The sequence below is a fragment of the Thunnus maccoyii genome, chromosome 10 (assembly GCF_910596095.1).
Source record: "Thunnus maccoyii chromosome 10, fThuMac1.1, whole genome shotgun sequence".
NCBI lineage: Eukaryota > Metazoa > Chordata > Actinopteri > Scombriformes > Scombridae > Thunnus > Thunnus maccoyii.
Genome location: NC_056542.1, coordinates 8,945,912 through 8,966,219, shown reverse-complemented (window position 1 = coordinate 8,966,219; position 20,308 = coordinate 8,945,912). Strand labels below are relative to the sequence as shown.

The 20,308-nt window shown below is 37.8% G+C and overlaps 3 protein-coding genes across 5 annotated transcripts in view; 2 read left to right on the top strand and 1 right to left on the bottom strand.

Annotated features, from left to right (window-relative positions):
• Nucleotides 1-1,511: 1,511 nt before the first annotated feature.
• On the bottom strand, nucleotides 1,512-5,150 carry LOC121906048 (caspase-9-like). Its single transcript, XM_042424716.1, has 8 exons — nucleotides 4,822-5,150; nucleotides 3,626-3,651; nucleotides 3,302-3,478; nucleotides 3,120-3,209; nucleotides 2,361-2,508; nucleotides 2,088-2,246; nucleotides 1,872-1,981; nucleotides 1,512-1,757 (listed from the first exon to the last, which is right to left on the bottom strand). Exons 1-8 carry the CDS (start codon nucleotides 5,072-5,074, stop codon nucleotides 1,653-1,655), a joined length of 1,068 nt encoding a protein of 355 aa, XP_042280650.1. The 5' UTR covers nucleotides 5,075-5,150; the 3' UTR covers nucleotides 1,512-1,652.
• Nucleotides 5,151-11,001: 5,851 nt separating this feature from the next.
• Nucleotides 11,002-15,172, top strand: LOC121906049. Its single transcript, XM_042424717.1, has 6 exons — nucleotides 11,002-11,407; nucleotides 12,501-12,526; nucleotides 12,644-13,003; nucleotides 13,936-14,126; nucleotides 14,219-14,371; nucleotides 15,089-15,172. Exons 1-6 carry the CDS (start codon nucleotides 11,158-11,160, stop codon nucleotides 15,144-15,146), a joined length of 1,038 nt encoding a protein of 345 aa, XP_042280651.1. The 5' UTR covers nucleotides 11,002-11,157; the 3' UTR covers nucleotides 15,147-15,172.
• The window catches only part of fli1rs (Fli-1 proto-oncogene, ETS transcription factor-related sequence), a 35,733-nt gene continuing 30,556 nt past the window's right edge, over nucleotides 15,132-20,308 (top strand). For 2 of the 3 annotated variants that reach the window (XM_042424707.1, XM_042424706.1), the window contains exon 1: nucleotides 15,132-15,220. In XM_042424707.1, coding sequence (XP_042280641.1) covers nucleotides 15,190-15,220 — 31 coding nt within the window. In that variant the 5' untranslated portion in view covers nucleotides 15,132-15,189. The remainder of the gene's footprint in view (nucleotides 15,221-20,308) is intronic. The other variant, XM_042424710.1, reaches the window with a different exon arrangement.

The following is a 20,308-nucleotide window of genomic DNA, read 5'->3' as shown; positions in this document are numbered from 1 at the left end:
ATCTGGCCACCTGATTCCTGTACTTTTTGTCGTTTTCTTCGACCTTGTTCCACCGACCCTTCAAGTAAGTACAATACAGCAGTTGCGAGCATAACTGGCACAGTCTATGTAAAACAGATGATGTTGCTTTTATTTTGTTGAATTATAGGTAGGTTTGGGTGGAGTGTGTCTCGTGCATACTATAGCGAATCCTTTAACAGATTACATTGTTAGATTGATGCCATTTTTGCTCTCAAATTCAGGCTAAGTAATTGTTGGGTTAAAATATATCTTAATGTTGTGATGAGTGTGTGTGAAAAATTATCCAAAGTATTCAGTTAAATTAAATCAGCTTTGTGAGGAAAAAAATAATTTCCATAATGTCATTTTAAAGCTATATTTTACATGTTTTCCCCCTTTTTATGTATAGGCCTAATACTATGATAATAAGGCAAGACTATGGCTGAATCAATTAAAGATTTTCTGAGAGACTGATGAATTAGAACAACAAATGGACTCCTAATGTTGTCATGTCAAAGTCTCCCAAATACATACTATTTGGTATGGGAAACATCATGGTGATGTTTATGTCCAATGGCTTGTTTTAGAGTGATTTAATTGTTTGCAGTTTATGATATTAAACTGTGTATTGATGTGATGTGATTGAAATACAAACACAATGGTACCATTTCTAATTTTATAATAATAATAATGATGATGATGATAATAATAATGATGATGATGATGATGATAATAATAATAACAACAACAACAACAACAACAACAACAACAACAATAATAATACAATAATAACTTTAATTTCTATAGCACCTTTCATACAAGAAGTGCAGCTCAAAGCACTTTACAACAAAAGAAATTACACACACCAAGTGCTAAACATGAAAAGGACATAAAAAAAAAACATAAAACATGAAAAGAAAACAAAAAAAAAAAACATTAATGTAACAAAAGATGGAAAATAAAACCCACTTGATTACATCAATAAAAGTAAGATAAAATGAAATGAAAATATAATACTATGAAATCATTGCAGCTGTGACCCCTGGTGGTAGTGAAGAGAAATAAAAGACTAAAAGGTATCTTTGAAATCTCATCTCATCATTCTAACTATTAGAGACAAAATTAACCACCTCCTTCCCTCAACAGGCACCGTTTTCTCCCCAAACACAGGCACCTTAGAAACAGCTGTAAATCCTGACATACATTTGGACTGTTTTTCTCGAGTCGACTTTTCTGAACTAACTTCAACGATTTGTTCAGCTAAACCATCAACCTGTCTCTTAGACCCCATCCCAACTAGGTTGCTTAAGGAAGCCTTACCCTTAGTTAGCACTTCTTGACTAGATATGATCAATCTGTCTTTAGTAACAGGCTATGTACCACAGTCCTTTAAAGTAGCTGTAATTAAACCTCTTCTTAAGAGGCTTACTCTTGATTCAGGCATTTTAGCCAATTATATAATATTATATATATATATATATATATATATATATATATGAATCTATGACATATATCCCTAAAAAGTTCATTTAACTTTTAAAAACACAGTAAGGCATGACAGACAATACAAATGTACAATAAGACAAGATTAGAGTCTATAGACTAACATTTCCTGAAGGTTTAACAGAGTTTTGTCAAGCTTAACATTGCCTCTATTCTTTGGTTTGAAAGTAGAGACTTTTGCAGAGAGATTCAAAAGAACCAGATATTTGCTTGTAGATCCTGTTTGCAGACTTTTTGCAGACTTCGTTGCACACCTGGAAATGAGCAGTCAATATTTAGGTGTGTGTATGATGATTTCATAAATGTTCATGAGGATTCAATACGGCTCCAGCTAATTTTACTGATATGTAGTAATAAGAGAAGCTCACCATTGTTAACATTCCGAGCAAGTCAACGGTAGCAGCCTTTTCCTCAAGGATGCGGTCCAAAGTCTCTACGTAATAGGAACCTGACTGAGGGACTCTCCAAGACACATAACCTGTATTTGTCACAGAGGCATTAGGAAGACAGACACACTTAGCAAGTCAAGTCTATCAATATCTGTGACTTGCATCTGAAAGACTGTTATTATTAAACAAACATACCGGGAAAAGTAGAGTAGGACACCAGAATGTCACTTGGGGTGGACATGCTGGAAGAGTCGCTGCTGGAGGACATTGGAATGTTGTCCATCTGGTCATTTGCTCCACTAGTGGATGGTTCAACACCATCGGGGGACACCTCAAAGCCTATGTCTTTTTTACCTCAAGAACAAAAACAAACATTCCCCTGTTTAACCTTTGAATGTTGCATGTAGGATAATGCATTTTACACATGATATTATTACTTTGAGTTATCCAGCATTAAAGATTAGCTACCTCCTCCACAGGCCTGGATGAAGAAAAGTTTGGGTTTGCCTTGTAAAGATGGGCAATGCTGGTCGTTGAGGTAGTTTGTAATGGACTCAATTGGGACAAGCTCTCCGTCCACACCATACACGGCACCAGGGATGTTGTTGTGAGGCACCTATATAGTAGATACGAGCATACATTAGGTCTTCGTAGTCATCTGGATCTAAACTCTGGTAGGATTTATTTAACGACTCTTGCCTCTGCACACAAAAGCGGACATAACGGGGTGCTCCAGCTATTTGGTACTACACTTCCATAAAGTTGGGGGACCCTCCAGACTAAAAAAAGAATGGCTGTATTAAAAGCAGCAGAGGCGGAGATATCCTGACCTTTAATGCCTAATATAGGTCAAGGACCCAAACCACTAGATCCTACACCTCCATTAATGCAAGTTGATAGTGTTATTTTGTTTATTCAACCATCTCTAGGTGGTAAATGCCCATGTTTAACAAAAATGACCTACTCCCACTTTGCAGTATAGACTTTGTAATAAATTTCAAGTCTCAAACTTTGACCAAACTCCTCCAGAGTCACAAAAGATGATGAGTAAATGGAACTTTCTCTATAAAATTGGTGGTTAAATGGACACCTTTAATAGCTGGTATAACATTAATTTCAAAGACTAGGTATGTAGTAATCTGCATGTGATACAGCAACTTTTATTGTGATTATGATTGTGATATAATAATCAATGTGGATTGCTCTAAGAAAAAAAGGACATCTTACCTCTGTCCCATGGGACAGTATGATAACCACACAGCAGTCATACTGGGAATGGTCTTTCTTAGACAACTCTGTCAGTTCATCTTTGATTTGCTGAAATGTGGAGATAAGTGTTATCTTCACAGACATGAGCTTCAAGTTTTACATTTGGTTTAAGACACTCAAAAAGAAGAACTGATTCTTACTTCTTGTTTCAGGTTTGTCCTCACTTCCACATTAAAGTTGAATGCCTTGAATCTTCTCTTCAGCTTGTTGCAGTCTATGTCAGACCCTGTGCGATAGCCCTTCTTGGTCTGTGGTTCAAACTCCACGTTGTTTATGATGAGACAGTGTCCGCATGGGATGGCATCCATTTTATACCTCTAATATACAACAGCAAAAGAAAGAGGCATAATATAAATATGTAAACAAAGCAGAATTTTGTTGAATGTTTATACTGTAATATAAAACTGCCTCTCTGTATGTCTCTCTATTGGTTGTAAAGTGCATAAGAAATACATGGTACTTACATCATTACTGTCCTGCCGTGTCTTGCCTTGTGACAAAAGCATGAATAAGTGTTAAATATCAAGGAACTAACCAGACTTTCACCACAAATGCAAATTAAATGCTTAATTTACATGGACTGGGAGTAGTACTGGGTCTCTGTATTGGATAGTTAGTTGCAACATCTTTTCTTTGCTTTTGAAAACTTTCAAAATTTGAGAGAAATATTTTCTTTTGTGTGTGTATAGAAAAAGTCTTAGACCTTTTATTTCAACTCTTGAAAAATGGGAGCAAAAACAAAAGTGTTTATATTTTTGTTCAGTGTAGTTTGAGGAAAGACTTTAAAGGATAAGGCTGGTCGGTGATATTACAAATTTTTCTTATCATGGACAAATCTCACGAGAAGACCAAGTAATAATCCCATCTTGCTGTAAAAGATTCTGACAAAGTTAAGTTACATACATAAAGGTTTATCTGAAGCCAATATGAAGCTTCATCTGTCCAAACATCAACAACATTACAGTCTTTTTAGTGCCAAAGTCCCCCTTTTTGTTACTATACTTCCACTGCAGCTCAACAAGGAAACACTGTCTGAGGAAACACAGAGGGAATTGGATGCTATAAAAACTGTAAATGTGGCAGATATCCACTTGATATGACTAACTTCCCTTATCAATAACGTACCAGCTTCATATAAGCTACAGATCAACTTTTATTTCTGCAAAAAAATGACTGTGGTGATTTTGGTCCCCATCACTTACACTGAAAGCACATTTGAAGGGGATCTGTCAATGGCCAGTACGAACAGTAGGAATGATTACAGCGAGGAAAACCTCTCTCAGTGTTCAGATGGGCTTTAAAACAGACTTTTCTTACATTCATAGTGTCTCATTGAGCTGTACCTACATCATTATATAATAAAGGTAGGGGGGGAAGACACCAAAAGAACCAGCTGGCTGCAGCTGGGCACGTGTCATTGAAAGTGAAAGTAAAAAGACGCGGGTTAACTGTCATTTGAAATGTTTTTCACTTAAAGTTTCAACTTCATTGACAAATGAATATAGCCTACTAATTATTTTTCTTTTTCGACTAAGCGCTGTCAATTATCGCTGACTGATATGCAAGCAGACATTAAGGGTTCAAGGTTTTGCAGCCTGACACCGGACTCCTCGTTTTTTTCCCTGCTCTGCATCAAACCATATAAAGTAAAGATGTTTACCGAGATTTTCTGCGTCGTTGCTGCATCCAATGTCCTTCAGGATCTCGTCAGCCACAGCAAGAGCTCCCTGCTCGGTAAAAGTTGAAACCAAGACGTCCGCGACATCCAGAAAGTCTTTACCCTCCACCCTGTTGCGTCTGACCCGCGGCTCTTTCCTGCGGTCCACAAGCTGTGCGCAGAACTTTTTGAAGTCCTCCGGCTTCAGGTCCTCCAGCATGTCTTCTAAAGCCTGTTTTATGGTTTTAGGGGCCATTTCTTACCGAGAGATATCAGACTGCCGCCCTAGTTGTCGAAAGTCTATTTTCAGGAGTCCTGGCAGTAGTTGCTATCTATCCAGATGTGCTATTTGTGCATGCGCAGAACAATCTTGGACTCCGCCCCCATAAAGCTGTGGTTGATGGTGAGCAATATATTAAAAACATCTGTTCATTGCGCTTTTTGACCTTTAGTAGCTTTGGATTTGCTGCAGAATGTAATGTGTGTCATGTACTGTTCATAAGTTATCAATAAGTTCAAACAAGGTTCTTTTTTACATGGTAAAACATAAATTACACTTTTATTTTAGGAAAGTAATTCGAGCAGTAAAGAAAATACTCGCTATATATATTTACGCTATGGCACCATTTTTTGACAAGGCAGCATAAATCGTCAGAACCGAGTCAGCCCACCGAGAGACACGGACAGAGCTGATTTGCTGACTTCTGCAACATGTAAACGGACTGTTGCTAAAGAAAGAAGTATACGGTGCCTTCTGTGAGAAGGCATGAGAACACAACAGGGCCTTTTCTCATCTTAATCAAGTAATATCCGGCTTTTAGCTTGAGGTTCACATTCTCAGTCAACCTTGATTTTTATTTCAAACCATGACCACAGTCTTTCCTTAAACTGCACCTAATCTTAAAAAAACGATACCAAACTATAACAATAGCAGTGGCAAATCAGAACATGCTCATGAGTCATTTATATAACAGACATTTGGGTTTTGAAAGGGACTCACAAATGATGATGTCCTGCTGATGGGAGCACCAGATCAGCTCATACAGGTTATTTTGGAAAGCAGTGACAATTTTTATCACTGAGGTATGAGGACTTTTTTATCTCACAGTGGCTACACAATCAACACTTAATGGTGGGATTGATTCATTTTTGAGAAATGACATAAATATAGAATATTTTAGAAAATATATGGTATGAGGCCTGCAAGTCATTACCAGGCCTGCAGGTCATCACCAGCTGCAGGAAATCATCCCTCCACACTGTGCAGAACCATCCACTGGCCGACAACCTGAAAGTGTTTTACGGCAGGTTTGATAAGCCCACATTCACACTCCTCACCCACCCTAAGTCAACAAACACACATACTGGAGACCTGTCAGTCAAAGTCCTGAAATTTGCAGACAGCACAACATCAAAGATTCATCATCATCAAAACATTCATTAAAGAGGATGAAGACTCTGCATGCAGATGGATAGCTTAACAGCTAGTCCTCATAACAAAACCATACACAGGTTGTGCAAAAGCATGTATATCAATTTGCTATCAAAGGTAAGCAGGCTGTTTATACTATACATATAGATGTATGCATGTATATACTGTATAAACTGCCTACTATATGTTTATAAAGTAACTTATTAATAACTTATTATACAATATTTGTTTTAGTATTTGTAAGCAGAAACTATTTGACTTGTATATAGACACTGTATTGTATGGTGTTTCTGATTTTCTTGTGGTTTCAAGTACAGGAGCTCTTAGTTCTTAGTGTAGAGTTCTTATAGACTGTAATATACATAATGAATATGTTTGGTGGCCATGTTGCACCTTACATTAGAACACATCAACTCACTCTTTGATCCTTACACTTTTGCTCTTGTGCTTTTGGTTATGAAAGACAAAACGCACACCTCTGTAAAGTCCCCCTCCACTCAAAAATGCATTTTACTCATTGTGACTTCACTCAAGTGTTTGTGTACCAGTATGCTACAGTATACCGATACATACATGTACAAGGGAAAAGCTGTGAATATAGGGAATAAGGGTGTAAAAAGGAGGAGAGAGGAAACGAGGAAATTTGTTTTAAGAGACATGAGACGCCCTCTCCTCTGAAGCGTCATGTAAAGCGACGTCCGTTTCTGATGACGGCGACAGTTGGATCAGCTGTCAGTCAGCTTTAACAGCTGTAGAAACTTCTGATGTTTGTGTCTGCACACATGTGCACTGTGCTGACACTAATAAAGGTTATCACCACTGGAGCAGCTGTTTTCTCTCTGCAGCCTGTTACCTGTTTAACAAACACCTAAATAAAAGCTTGCATTCTGTGTTTATACTGTGTCCTGTGTCCTGCTCAGACACACAGGAACCATTTCTACTCGCAGAATGCGTTTATACTATTTATTGATTATTTGCATCTGTATTTTTTGATAATCTTGATAGTGAATTCATCATTCAATAACCCAGAATATGATCAGGGTGTCTTCTGAACACTGGAAAATATGTATTTGGCTAAATGTTTCACCCGACGCTCAGGAATTTTCCGCCTCACATGTGACTGAATGGAAATGACGACAAATGATGTAAAATATAAGTGTGTTTAACTGTTATTATGGATAAAAATTAAAGCCAGGAAGAGTCTGTCTGCCAGCAAGAAACAGTTTAATGGAGGAAATAACATCATGAAAAAAAAATCTTTCTAATAAATGAAGAAAGTTGTTTATGGTTCTTTTGTTGACAGATTTTTAACTATATGATTAATCAGAAAACATTAAAACATAAAATTTGGGAATGATACATTTAAATTTAATCTGTAATCTGTCTCCACTTCGGTATAAAACTGCAGTGATGTATCAGATCAGTCAGATCAGGTGCAGCGTCCAATCAATAATTGGTATCCAATAAGGGGGCGTGTTGGCCAGTAAAAGACTTCCGGGAAGGCTACTCTCATGTTTCCTCTCTCCTCGCTCCTCAGAGATCCCTCCTTGCTCCTTGCTCCTGGGAGCAGAATAAGAGACTGTCAAAATGGCGCATCAGGAACAACTTCCGGGTTCATGCGAGGAGCGAGGAGCGAGGAGACATAAAATAAGAGACTTGAGACGTACGCCTGGTTTTGATGCTAGAAGGGGAAGGGATTTAATTGTTGTTATTACCAACAGCACCTGAACGCTAGATTGAGTGTTGGTGACAGCGATACATGGTTAAAACTTTGCGGAAAAACAATCAGAGCAATCTGACAGATGATCCTGGGATCAAGACACGTTTGTCAGTAGGAGGACGCAAGCGGGGAGAGCTTACTAGAATGGGGAAACCCAATGAGATGCAGAAAGCAATGACGGGTCGGCACAATTATGTTGTGAATGAACCAGAGTGGGGAGATTCTGACATAGTTGAAAGTGATGACAGTATGGAGGTAAGTCAGGGTAGTGAGAGAATGAGAGAGAAAAGAGGGAGTGAGTTTGCCGGTAACAGCTCAAAGAAAATCAAGGGTAGTGGAGGTTTTGGTGGAGGAAGGGAGGAGAGAACTCAGGAAGGTCTGGAGTTTAAAATTATACTGAGATTTGGCGAGGAGAAGGGAATCTCCTCAATGAGTCCGGTGAAATTAACAACCGTATTGAGGAACCAGGTTGGGGATATACATATGGCTAAGGTTTTGAAAGATGGAAATCTGTTGATTATTTGCAGGAATGAAGAACAGAGAGATCAGGCTGGAAGGATGAAAGAAGTAGGGCGGTTTAAAGTGGTAAGTATAAGTCGTGTTGAAAGAGGAAGTAAGTGGAGTAAAGGAGTGATTTGGGGGGTGCCAGTTGGAGTCACAATGGAGGAAATTAAATCAAACTTAAAAGGTGGAACCCTGAAAGGTGCTCGGCAGTTGCAGATAACTCGAGAGGGAGTGAGGAAAGACAGTGAACATATTGTACTAGAATTTGAGGATGAAGTGCTCCCAAAGAGAGTGACTCTAGGCTTCTTGAGTTATACTGTAAGAGAATACGTGCCAAAGCCAATGAGGTGTTACAACTGTCAAAGGTTTGGTCATACAGCCAAGACATGCAAAGGCAGAAGAAGATGTGCCAGATGTGGGGAAAATCATGAGTATGGGCAATGTGATCATGAACAACCAAAGTGCTGTAACTGTGGTGGCAATCACAGTGTGTCTTATGGGGGATGTGAAGTGGTGAAAAGGGAAAAGAGAAATACAGCAGGTAAGAGTTCAGAATAAGATTACATATGCAGAGGCTGTGAAGATGGTGAGTCAGAAAGGAGGAAATATTGAGAGAAACAGAACAGGTACAGGGACCATAAAAGAAGCAGATCAGGAAAGTGAGGGAAAAGTAAAGGTTGATTTAAAGAAGTTAGTCACATTCATAGCAGGGGTAGTAAATGCTACAATGGAAGTTAGATCCAAAACGGAGAGAATACAAATAATTGTGAAGGCAGCAGCTCATCATTTAGATATCAGTGGACTGACTTGGGAGGAGGTAAGAAACAATTTCAGTATTCAAGCAAGCCAGGAACAATCATGGGTTGGATAGTACTAATCATGGTCATCCTGCTACAATGGAATGCAAGAAGTTTGTTGAACAATGGACAGGAATTTAAAAAGTATGTTGATGATCGAGTAGTAAACCAGACATCATCTGTGTACAGGAAACATGGTTGAGACCAAATTTGGACTTTAGAATAGTAGGATATACTTCTGTTAGGTATGATAGGGGGGATGGAGTAGGAGGAGGATGTGCAACATTTATTAGAGAAAATATTTCATTTAGAGAGGTGAGTATAGGAAATGAGCAAGAATATGTAACTGTAGAGATATGGACAAGTGAGGGTAAGTTTGTCATTATTAATTATTATAATCCTTGTAAAAGGCTAGATCGTGCTGATTAGAGCAGTATTAGATTATGGATATATTGCCTACGGTTCAGCAGCAAAAACATCATTAAAGAAGTTGGAAGTGGTGCAAGCTCAAGCGTTAAGACTATGTTGTGGTGCTTTAAAAACGACTCCTGTGTCCGCTCTTCAGGTTGAGATGGGTGAATTGCCGCTGCACATCAGACACAAACAGTTAATGATGAACTACTGGACAAATCTTCAAGGGTATTCTGAAGATCACAATCCAACAAAAAAAGTACTTCTTCCATGCTGGGAGAGAGAAAGGGCCAAAAGGGAATGTTTTGCGTGGAGCAGTGAAACAATTGCTAAAGATATGTCGTTAAATCAGAAAAGATATATCCCTACAGTGCCATTATCAGTAACACCACCCTGGTTGTTCCCCTCAGTGTCAGTTGATTTCTATATTCTGGAAAAAGTGCAGGTACATAAAGATTTTGGAAATATTGCAGTTTTGGTCGAAGATAGGTTACAAACATTATATCAAACATTCATACCAGTATACACAGATGGATCCAAGGATCCTAACACAGGGGGCACAGGCTTTACTTAGAGTATACCAACCTTAAAAGTTTCTGTGAAAGGAAGAACGTCAGTTTATACAGTCGAGATGATAGCAATTGCAACAGCATTACAGTGGATAGAAGAGTTGCAAATTAAAAAGGTTATTCTTTGTACAGATTCATGTTCTGCATTAATGTCATTACAGTCATACACATCTCACAGTAGGCAGGATATAGTTAATGAGATACATGAAACTCTGTACAGATTTAAAAATATGAATATTTTGATAACATTTATGTGGGTACCAGCACACAGAGGGATTAAGGGCAATGATACAACAAATACAGGACGACACCTCTGTGCAGTACAGAGAGAAGTGGGCCCAGCGAGGTCAGCTAAAAGAAGCACCAAAGAGGAGAACATCTTAACAAGGCTGAGGGTAGGATACACCAGACTAAATAAAACACTGCATTTAATAAACAAACATCCCTCAGGATTATGTGACCTATGTCAAATAGAGGAGTCAGTGGAACATGTCATTTTGCTCTGCAATAAGTATTCTCGAGAGCGAGAAGTATTAAAGAGAGAAATCAGGAAGATTGGAGGGGAAGAATTGAGTTTGAAAAGTATATTTACAATTGGGTTAGGGAGTTTATTCCACTACTTGAAAGAAACTGGATTGATCAACAGAATTTAGTATTCAGGACATCTTCCTTTGGTTTGTTTGTTTTTTTTTTCTGATTTGTTTATAGGGGTAGATAACTCTGGTTCACACTCCAACATAGTGGGTGGCGGTAATGCACCTTTACGCTGGTTGCCACCCGCCATTAAACAAAAAAGAAGAAGAAGAAGCACCTGAACGCAGCAATTTAGATTTTAGGCGCGAATTCCCGCCGCACTGCTCCTGCTCCGCCACACATCAAAACAAGACGCATTAAACCAACGAGAAAATGGTCCCTACAATCAAACTGGCTATATCGGACACGCTGAAAGATCTTAGCAAGAGTGAATTGGATACGTTTATTTTCCACTTGCGTGACCGCAGGGAAGAGCCACTGATCAGACGGAGCTCTTTGGAGGGTAAAAACTTGCATGAGGTTACAGACCTCTTGGTTTCCACCTTCACCGAGCTCGGAGCCAAAAAAGTGACAATGGAGATACTGAGGCAGATTAACTGCAACGAGCAAGCAGAGAAACTGGGTGAGTTTAATACCGATGGATGATTTACACTGCAAGGCAATTGAAATATTAACTAGACGGACAGTCGGTCCGTACTGTAAGACATGGGTAAGCAATCAGCCTCAGTTTTAAGTATTGGTCATTGGAGAGCCAGTGTTTTATAATAATGATTTAGCCTATATATATATTGTTTATTAATTTGAATTGATATAAGAATAAAAGTGATCGAAAACTGTTTTTGGGTTGTGTATGAAGTGATAAGATGACCTGAGCGGACACAGCAGACTATTTTCCTGTAAAACTAATTTGGAAAAAAGTGAATAATATCAAATCTAACGTTAACTTATGTTTTGTGTTGCACTACGAGACTGGAGATGATTAACAGCTGTCTGCTTCATTTACAGTGCAATGAAAGTGCTTTTGTTGTTGCCGAATAAAAACTATAGCATACCATTTCTGTAAGACTGCCACCTGTTTGTGTTTGTGAGAAACAAATCTGTTTTAGTCCAAGAGGCAAAAAGTCATTAAAGGATGGGCTCACAATTTTTCAATTCTGTTTTAAAATAACAGTCAGGTGCCCAGATGGACATTGAAACATGTTTTTCTTGCCATAATCATCCTCCTGTTCATAATGCACTTACAATGTAGCCTAAGTGATGGGGACCTTTTGTGCAAAAATTTATTTAAATGTTTATCTGAAGCTAATATGAAGGTTCAGCCGTCCAAATGAGCTAAATCATGTAGATATCTTGCAACGTTACAGTCTTCTTAGTGCCAAAGTCCCTCTTTTTGTTAGTAAACTTCCACCGCAGCTCAATGCATTGGTCAAACTGTCTGGCACATAATGAGGCACAGTAACTAGATTTGCATGCCACTCTTCATGTTGGGGTTAGTAGATGTTACCAAGTCATATTTATTGTGGGTTGATTTGAGCCTTTTATTTATATTGTAATCTAGAATTGTGTAAAATTATGTAAATGTTTTGTTTTAAAATGCTAAAACTTTAGGTTTTATCAAGGGGCTGAATTTATTTATTTATTTATTTATTTTGGAGGGCTGGATTTGGTCCATGATATTGGTGGGTCTTTAACCATCTTATTATCTTTCTCTACAGATTCGAAGACCAAAGCCTGTACGGACGTAAGTTCAATGTCACACAATGAAATTCAAAGATTCTCTTTAACGTGTACCTTATCATTAAAAAATATACTTACTTTGGTGTTTTCTATTTTCTTTCATTTCTGTTTCTCTTTTTAGAAAGGTGACCCTACCTTCCGTAAGATCTCAGACAGGGAGTTGGAGACGAAGCCCTCACAAGAGGCTCTGAACTATAGGGCTAGCCGGTGGCCCTCACAAGCTGCTCAACACGGAGGTCCTCCTGTGAAGAAGCCAGAAGAGGTGGAGGCTGAGGCGAAGGCCCAAATTCGCTCTGAGGGTGGAGACCTTAGTAATGAGAGGCTTGTTCTGAGCCGGTATAAGATTCAGTTTGGCCAGTACCGAGGTCAACCCTTCAAATGGCTGCTGGAGAATGATGTGGGCTACACCGCTTTCATTGTGGCTAGCCACCAGAAGGAACATGAGCACACAATGCATCAAAGCCCGTTGATGGCCAACAAGGTACTACACCCAGTATTTCTGTCCCTACTCAACCTACACACCACAGATCACTTTCCACCTGTGTAATGTAGCAGCATCTCTACTGCCTACGTAACTAAACTCCTTTTGACTAGATCAGAGAATATTAAAGGATTTATTCCAGAGTTTCAACGATTAGTTGATTAATTGTTCGACAGGAAAGAAGATTAATCTGCTAGAATTTTAATAATGAAATGATAATTTTAGTCAGTTTTCTAAGTAAAAATGTGTTATATTTGTTGGCTGCAATTTCTCAAATTTGAGGCTTTGAAGGTTTTATGTGTCATACTGTATATGACAGTAAACTGAATATCTTTGGATTTTGGTCTGTTGGTCGGACAAAACAAAACATTTGAAGATGACATTTTTCTCTATTTTCTGGCATTTTATAGACAAAACGATTAATTGATAGTGAAAATCTGTGATTGCAGCCCAAATTTATTTCTTTTATTGAAAGTATTTTAACCTTTTAATTATTAATTATCCCTTTGTCAAAAGGACCAGAACCAATTACAAGTTGTTCTAAAAATTTTGACAAAATACAAAGATCCCTTGCACAGCTTAATACTGAACATGTCTTCAAACAGGCATATAAGATTATCAATGACCCTACATATGTTGTGTATAGAGAAACTTGCACTTCTGACATTTCTTGACATAATGTGTCTTCATGGTGTTGATTTATCGGCCGGCTATGGATTGGCCACTGCCATTAACTTGTGTATTTCAACTCTTTTCTTACATGATAATATTTGTATTTTTAGATTGCTTGTATGTATGTGAATGAATCGTTTATGTATTTGTTTTTGCACACTGGCTTGCCTCAAATTGCAAGTATTTTGAATGGAATTAAATATGAATTGTGCAGAGAGAGATTTAATAATAACACACTTTTTTTAAATATTTATTTAAAGGATTCCTTCACTCGCTACGCAACTGCTTACCCTGAGATTTTGACAGAAGTCAGATTTCATCGTGCATACGAGAACGCCAAAGCGATGTCACTTCAGCCAGGCCAAGAGGGAAAGGCCCTTGTTGGCTTTGGTATTTACCGATGGGAGACACTGCAGGGCCTGTACACATCAAAGAACGACAACAAAATCAGGTATGATAGAATGTGTAAGTGAATTGCAGAGGATCTTTGTGTTGATGCACCAGCAGACAATGAAGGCCACCACTTTACCCTTTTGTACATAGCTATGTCAACTTTCTCCGCAACAAGTCAACCTGGGAACCAGGGTCCAAAATGGAGGCTGCTATCAAATACATTGTACAGCGTGACAGACAGCGCGCCAGGGGGAGACCAACCAGAGGGAGAAGTGCCAGACACCAGCCTACAAGTGTCTCAAGGTGTGGATTTTATTTTGGAAAAGACCAGTTGTACTGTTTTAATGAGTGTTATTGGTGTATGTAGTGCACTATATGTTGTTGAAGACCGCTCAGTCTTTCTCCTGTATTATTAATATCTACCGCAGGCTTTCAATAGCACCTCTAGTGTCTCTTGACTGGTGCTTTGATCCTTCTCACCACATCAAATTAAATACTTACGTAGTTACACAATAGTGCTTCTATTTCAAGGTATTTATCTAGATTATCCATTATGTTTGTCTTTTAAATCAGTACAATAAGAATTTACTATCATACATCCATAACAGTTTTTTTTGTTTTTTTTAAATGGTCAAAATTGGAGCAGCAGAGGCTGACTTTTAGTCCAGAGTACGGGTCAAAAAACTCTTGATCCTGGATTTCTCTTAATGCAATTTGATAGCGACTTTCCTTAAACTCATCCTTATCTGGTAAATGCTCAAACTCCACACCTTCAGTTTGTAGCACTATGCTTTATGTTATGAAGCTGAGATAACCCCTTTGACATTACCAGAATTATTTTCTCAAGACTCTAGAGAGCTCCCTCCAGAGCCATATTATACAACTTTTTTCACTGGCTGAGTGGTACTCTCCATGAAGAGTAAACTGAACTTGATGTGTAAAAATGGTAGAGCCTTTTGTGTTTTCCTCTTAAGCCTTGGATGGCCTGGCTAACTCCAGTTTCCTTTGCCTCCCCTCCAGGCCCATACAAAGGTATTGGAGAAGGAGCTGGAGAAAGACACCAACTCTGCCCCGTTAGTCTGCAGGGACATGACCTCCTGTGACACACCCAGGCTCAAAACATGAAGAGGGAGCCAAAATTTGTTTTCTCAGGTATCAATTAGTGCTGGGTGATATGGACAAAATCAAATATCATGATATTTTTGACCAAAAACCTCGATATTGTGACAATATTGTAGTCAATACCATTCATGCTTTCACAAAATATTTACACAATGAGATTTTTGATAAATAATCATCAGTAATGTGGATATAATGAATAAGTGGGTAAAGGCAAAAATGAGAACAGCTAGAGCAGTTTGGTAAATTCAGAAAATTACGTCACTTTACTGTAATGCAGCATTTAAAACCAGGAAAAGACAACACTTATGCCATATCACGATATCCAAAATCTAAGATGATATCTAGTCTCATATCACAATATCACTATGTTGATATGTTACCCAGCCCTAGTATCAGTAAAGCATTAATAAATTATTCATCAAAATGAATAAACCCATTATTTACAACTCATGAACCCTTTATATTGTAAATGATGCTTTATTAGATAACATTGCAAAATTTCATAAAGATATTTATTAAAGGAGCATTTTCTCAGGACATATGCAATGCAGGGACACCATTTTGTGAAAATACATATACAGGTTAAGCCAGATCAATGTGTCAGGGCCTAATTACAGCCTGGATACAGTTAATTAAGTGTTCATGGAAACTTTGGTGTCATTTCAGTGAAGACCTGCTTGTTTTTTTTTATTCTATACCAGTGCCATTTATGTAGACATGATTCAAGAGAATGTATTGCCATTTGCACAGGGTACATGGACACATCAGTGATGGAAATATACGGTACATATACATGTTTTCAAATATCTGGCAGGACCAATATTGGTAAATGTCTATACAAGGGTTTTGAAACGGTATTTTGTAAGTGTCTGAGTTTAAGCAAAGCATAGTCTCTCAAATAATCCTTTTATATAACAATATTCTTGCCGGGCAATTCATCCATTGTGGTGCAAAAATGTCCACTTGCAGGATGAGAGCACTCGCGTGTCAGTACACCAGATGTTTCCCTGAGGAGAAAGAGAATGATGTCGGCTTATTAATGAGTAATTTGAATTGAAAGGTTTTATCTTATATCAGGATTTATTGCTTGTGATGAATTAAGAGTCTGTAAGGTTCTTCATCCAAAATCCTGCTATGTTGAAATGCATTCAAGATGTCAAAACTGATGATTCAGCCTCTGAAATTGTAACAAAGAAGTTTAAAGTTATAATCCTTAAGATTGCAGAAATTGATTGTTGTTGATTTGGCGACACCTATAGTTACTAGTAGTAACAGCAAAAGCAGTTTAAAACTACATATCCCAGAGTTCTGTGGGCAGTAAACACACCTCGAGCTACTGGTGTCTCTGTTTACGGCACGGCCATAAGAGCACATACTGTCTGTGAATGTGACAAAAAACATAAAAAGTTTAACCAATTACAAAATCCAAATACATTGAATGGCTACTGCAGAAAAAATGCAGACCATAAATAGTATCAAATAATCAACCCTTACATACTGTTCATATTCTGACCCTTCATAGTTTCTCCTCGTAATTAGTCTCTATTCCAAACTTCTGAACCACAAATCAGTTTTTCATTCATAAACACCTCATCAGTCATTCAGAAATGTTTGATTAATCCTTAATGAAGCTGTCAGAGAGCAGAGAGTGTTTTCTTCAGGCTTTACAAGATCTGTTTATGAAAAAAAAGATTCATAATCACACTATACTATGGTCCGATGTTACATAAAACAGGAGAATATAACAGCCATCATGATGTCAATTAATATTATTGACTGAAGAATTCAGCATTTTTAAATGGTGACTTTTGGATAAATACTCTCTACAGTATGTATAAAAATGTGCATCAGCTGCATAGTACAAAAAGTTGAAATATTTCCATTTTTGTATATTCTGGGTCACTTCAAAAAATCATAAAATGTAGGACTAAAAGAATGAACGGGGTTAGGGTTAATTTGATTTCATAAAAATCTGAAGGATTATAACTTTAATGTGACAAAAGTATGTTATGTTAACATGAATACTGAGCCATGAAGTCATTTTCTTTGATGCCATTAAGTATTTGCAATGCACATGAAGCATGTGCAATCGTTTTTATTTCTTATTATTTATTTTTACATTGTTACATACAGCAGGGCTGCAGTGAAATGTGTTCTCAGGGGTTGCATAATCAACCAGTGTGTACCTTTTCCCACCACGATGGCTCCTGCTGAGGGTCTTGCAGCTGTAAAACATTGAAGAAAAATGAAATTTGTATTCCAACTCTACTCTGTGAACACTGTTATACATGTTGACAATATTTTGAATTCTTGGCAGGCCAACTCACTGTCACATGATGTTTAATTTCCCCCAGTTGCCTCTCTGACTGTAAAAAAAAAACAACAAAAAAAACCCAGAAACATCAGATTTCTTGCTTATTGTTATTAGAAAACATTAATCTAGGCCTCAGCCACTGGTGTAATTTGGGGGAGCAGTTAATGCAGACAGAGATCAAACTTTCATTTTCCAAAAATTAAATTTTAAAAAATGTAAAAACAAAATTCAAAGGCTCAGTCTTTGTTTTGTAATGGATATAGGCTCCATCACACCTGCAGTCTCTCAGTGGATTGACACATGGTAAGTATGTTGTCTAATATGAAATATGTCATTCACATGCAGCTGTGTTGCATATATTTGATCATTTTTGTAACAACAGTTTTTATGAAGGCCAAAGAAGGTTAATTATTGTCATTTAAACTGTAAAAAAGTTCTTTGGTGTACATGTGCATACAATAGTATTTACTCTGGTGGTACAGTAAGTGCAGGCAGTTCAGCATTGCATAATAATTGCTGTATAGCAGGTCAGCACAAGTTAAGAGCCAGAAACAGTATACTTGTTATCTCGCTGTTGTGCAAAGACTCTGCCCCTCTTAAAAGATAACAGGATTTTAAAAAAGAGGCCTTATATTAGGTGTGGACATTGCTGCTACTGCCGTCTTTGTTGTGACACCACTACACTGCTTTCAATTGCAATGCAGAGAAAAGAAACTAAATCACCCAGGCCATATTTATTGATAGATTGGCTTACTACATATATATGGTACACTGTATGTCGACCAATAAGAAACAAGATATTTCAGGACAGATATGATATGTTTGAGGTCATTTGGAGACTGTTATATTTACAAAGTCTGTCCATCAGAGAGCACTGGAAAGTTAATTTTTCAAATGCTGCTCAGAACATCTTGGTCACAATTGTTTACTCACCGAATTTAATGGATCCTTTGAGGGAATAGTTTGACATTATGTAAAATACATGTATTTACTTTCTTGCTGATGTTAGTCACCACTCTACTGTCTGTGAGCTAAATATGAAGCTACAATTAGCAGTAAGACTTGAAACAGGGAAACAGCTATCTTGTCCAAAGGTAAAAAGAATCTAGGTCTATTTCACCCCCCAAAGTTAATTAGTGAGCTTTAAATGTGCTGGTAGCAAGTTATTGTTCAGATCAGAGCTTTTAAACTCAAATAATCTGTATTAGCCTCAAAGATCCAGTAATGGCATCCATGCAAGTCCATGAGAAGGACAGACTAGCAAATTTAATGTCCATGAAAACATATTTGCATAAACAGCTTCTTACTATGAGTTATGGGTTGCTAAATTAACACAATATATTCTGCTTTTTCTGCGCTCTACTCATGAGTTTGAGGTAGGCGGAGCTAAACTGTAAAGGGGGATATAACTCCAAGGCCTGTGAGGATTTAGCAACATTTGAATAAAAATCTGCCTTTTGCCTGCGTGTTGAACTCTTAATGTAAATAACTATTTCCCCCAAATTATAACATTGATTATTTATTTAGTCATTAATATTTAATGGTGCAGAAAAATGCTATGAATTTGAAACCATGTTTTCAGCAGCTTCAAAAGTGAAAGTAAAATGAGATTACTGCGTGTCTCTGAAGTTTTGTTTTTTAAAGATGTCTGAGCAGATATCAATTTGCTTTTTTAGTTACAGCCAGTGCTGTAGTTACAGTCGATGAGGTGGGTATAGGCTACTATTAGGTAAATGGGTAGATCACTAAGGATAAAGTGGATATACTCTCCTATGGCCTATGTTTCAATGGCTGTTTGACTGATAGGTGGCAGCTCTACTGTAAATTGTCAGAAAAAGAGGTGGGTATACTCCTGTGTATACCCTCCACTACACCACTGGTAACAACCAGCTGATTACTACTATTTAATGTGCAGCCTTACTAAATTCACTGTTCCGATATTTCAATGCTGCAGTATAATCTCACCCAGAGACACTGCCGCGTCGTTGCAGTCAATTCGTCTCAAGATGTCCACTGCCACCTGAAGAGCTCCGGGTTCGGTAAAAGTTGAAACCAGGACGTCTGCTATTTCTAAATAGCTTTTACCCTCCACCCTGATGCGTCTGACGCGCGGTTCCTCCCGGCGGTCCAGAAGCTGGTGACGGAACTTCTCAAAGTCCTGCGCTGTCAGGTCGGCCAGCATGTCCGCTAAAGCTGTCCTGATGGTTTTTCGAGACATTTCTACTACCAAGAGATCCGAAATTGCAGTCTGGATGGCAAGCTGTCGTATTTCCCACCTTCACTTCTTCAAACTGATGATAGCCTATGACCAGCCTACATGCAAACAGGAAAGAGGCTTTTGGTGCCGCTAGAAAAAAATCGGGAAAAAAAATCGACTCAAAGACCACAGAAACAAACATCTGATAGAAAAGGGTATTTGACTTAATGCTCAGCACAATTAATAGATAATAATGAATGGATAAAGATGATAATGTATTAAGTTTAGCTGTTGACACCTCGTTCTTTAGATAAAGAATTCTAGGGTAAACTTTAAATGAAGTGTCCTGTTTGTACTGGGTTTTAAAATTTTAAAAATCTCTCTATTGAATTAAAATCAAAGGTATGCACATATATTGTTCCCCGCATAACAAAATGCATACAATTCTGACACTTTAAAGTCCCCCTTTTAGCATTTATAATCAGTATATAAACAGTTAATGGATGGTTTATAATGTAGCTGTAAGCTGAAATAAGGACATTTAAGTGTTTATTGATGTAAAGTATTTACATTAATAAACAGTGCTTTACTATTTTGTTGTTCATTA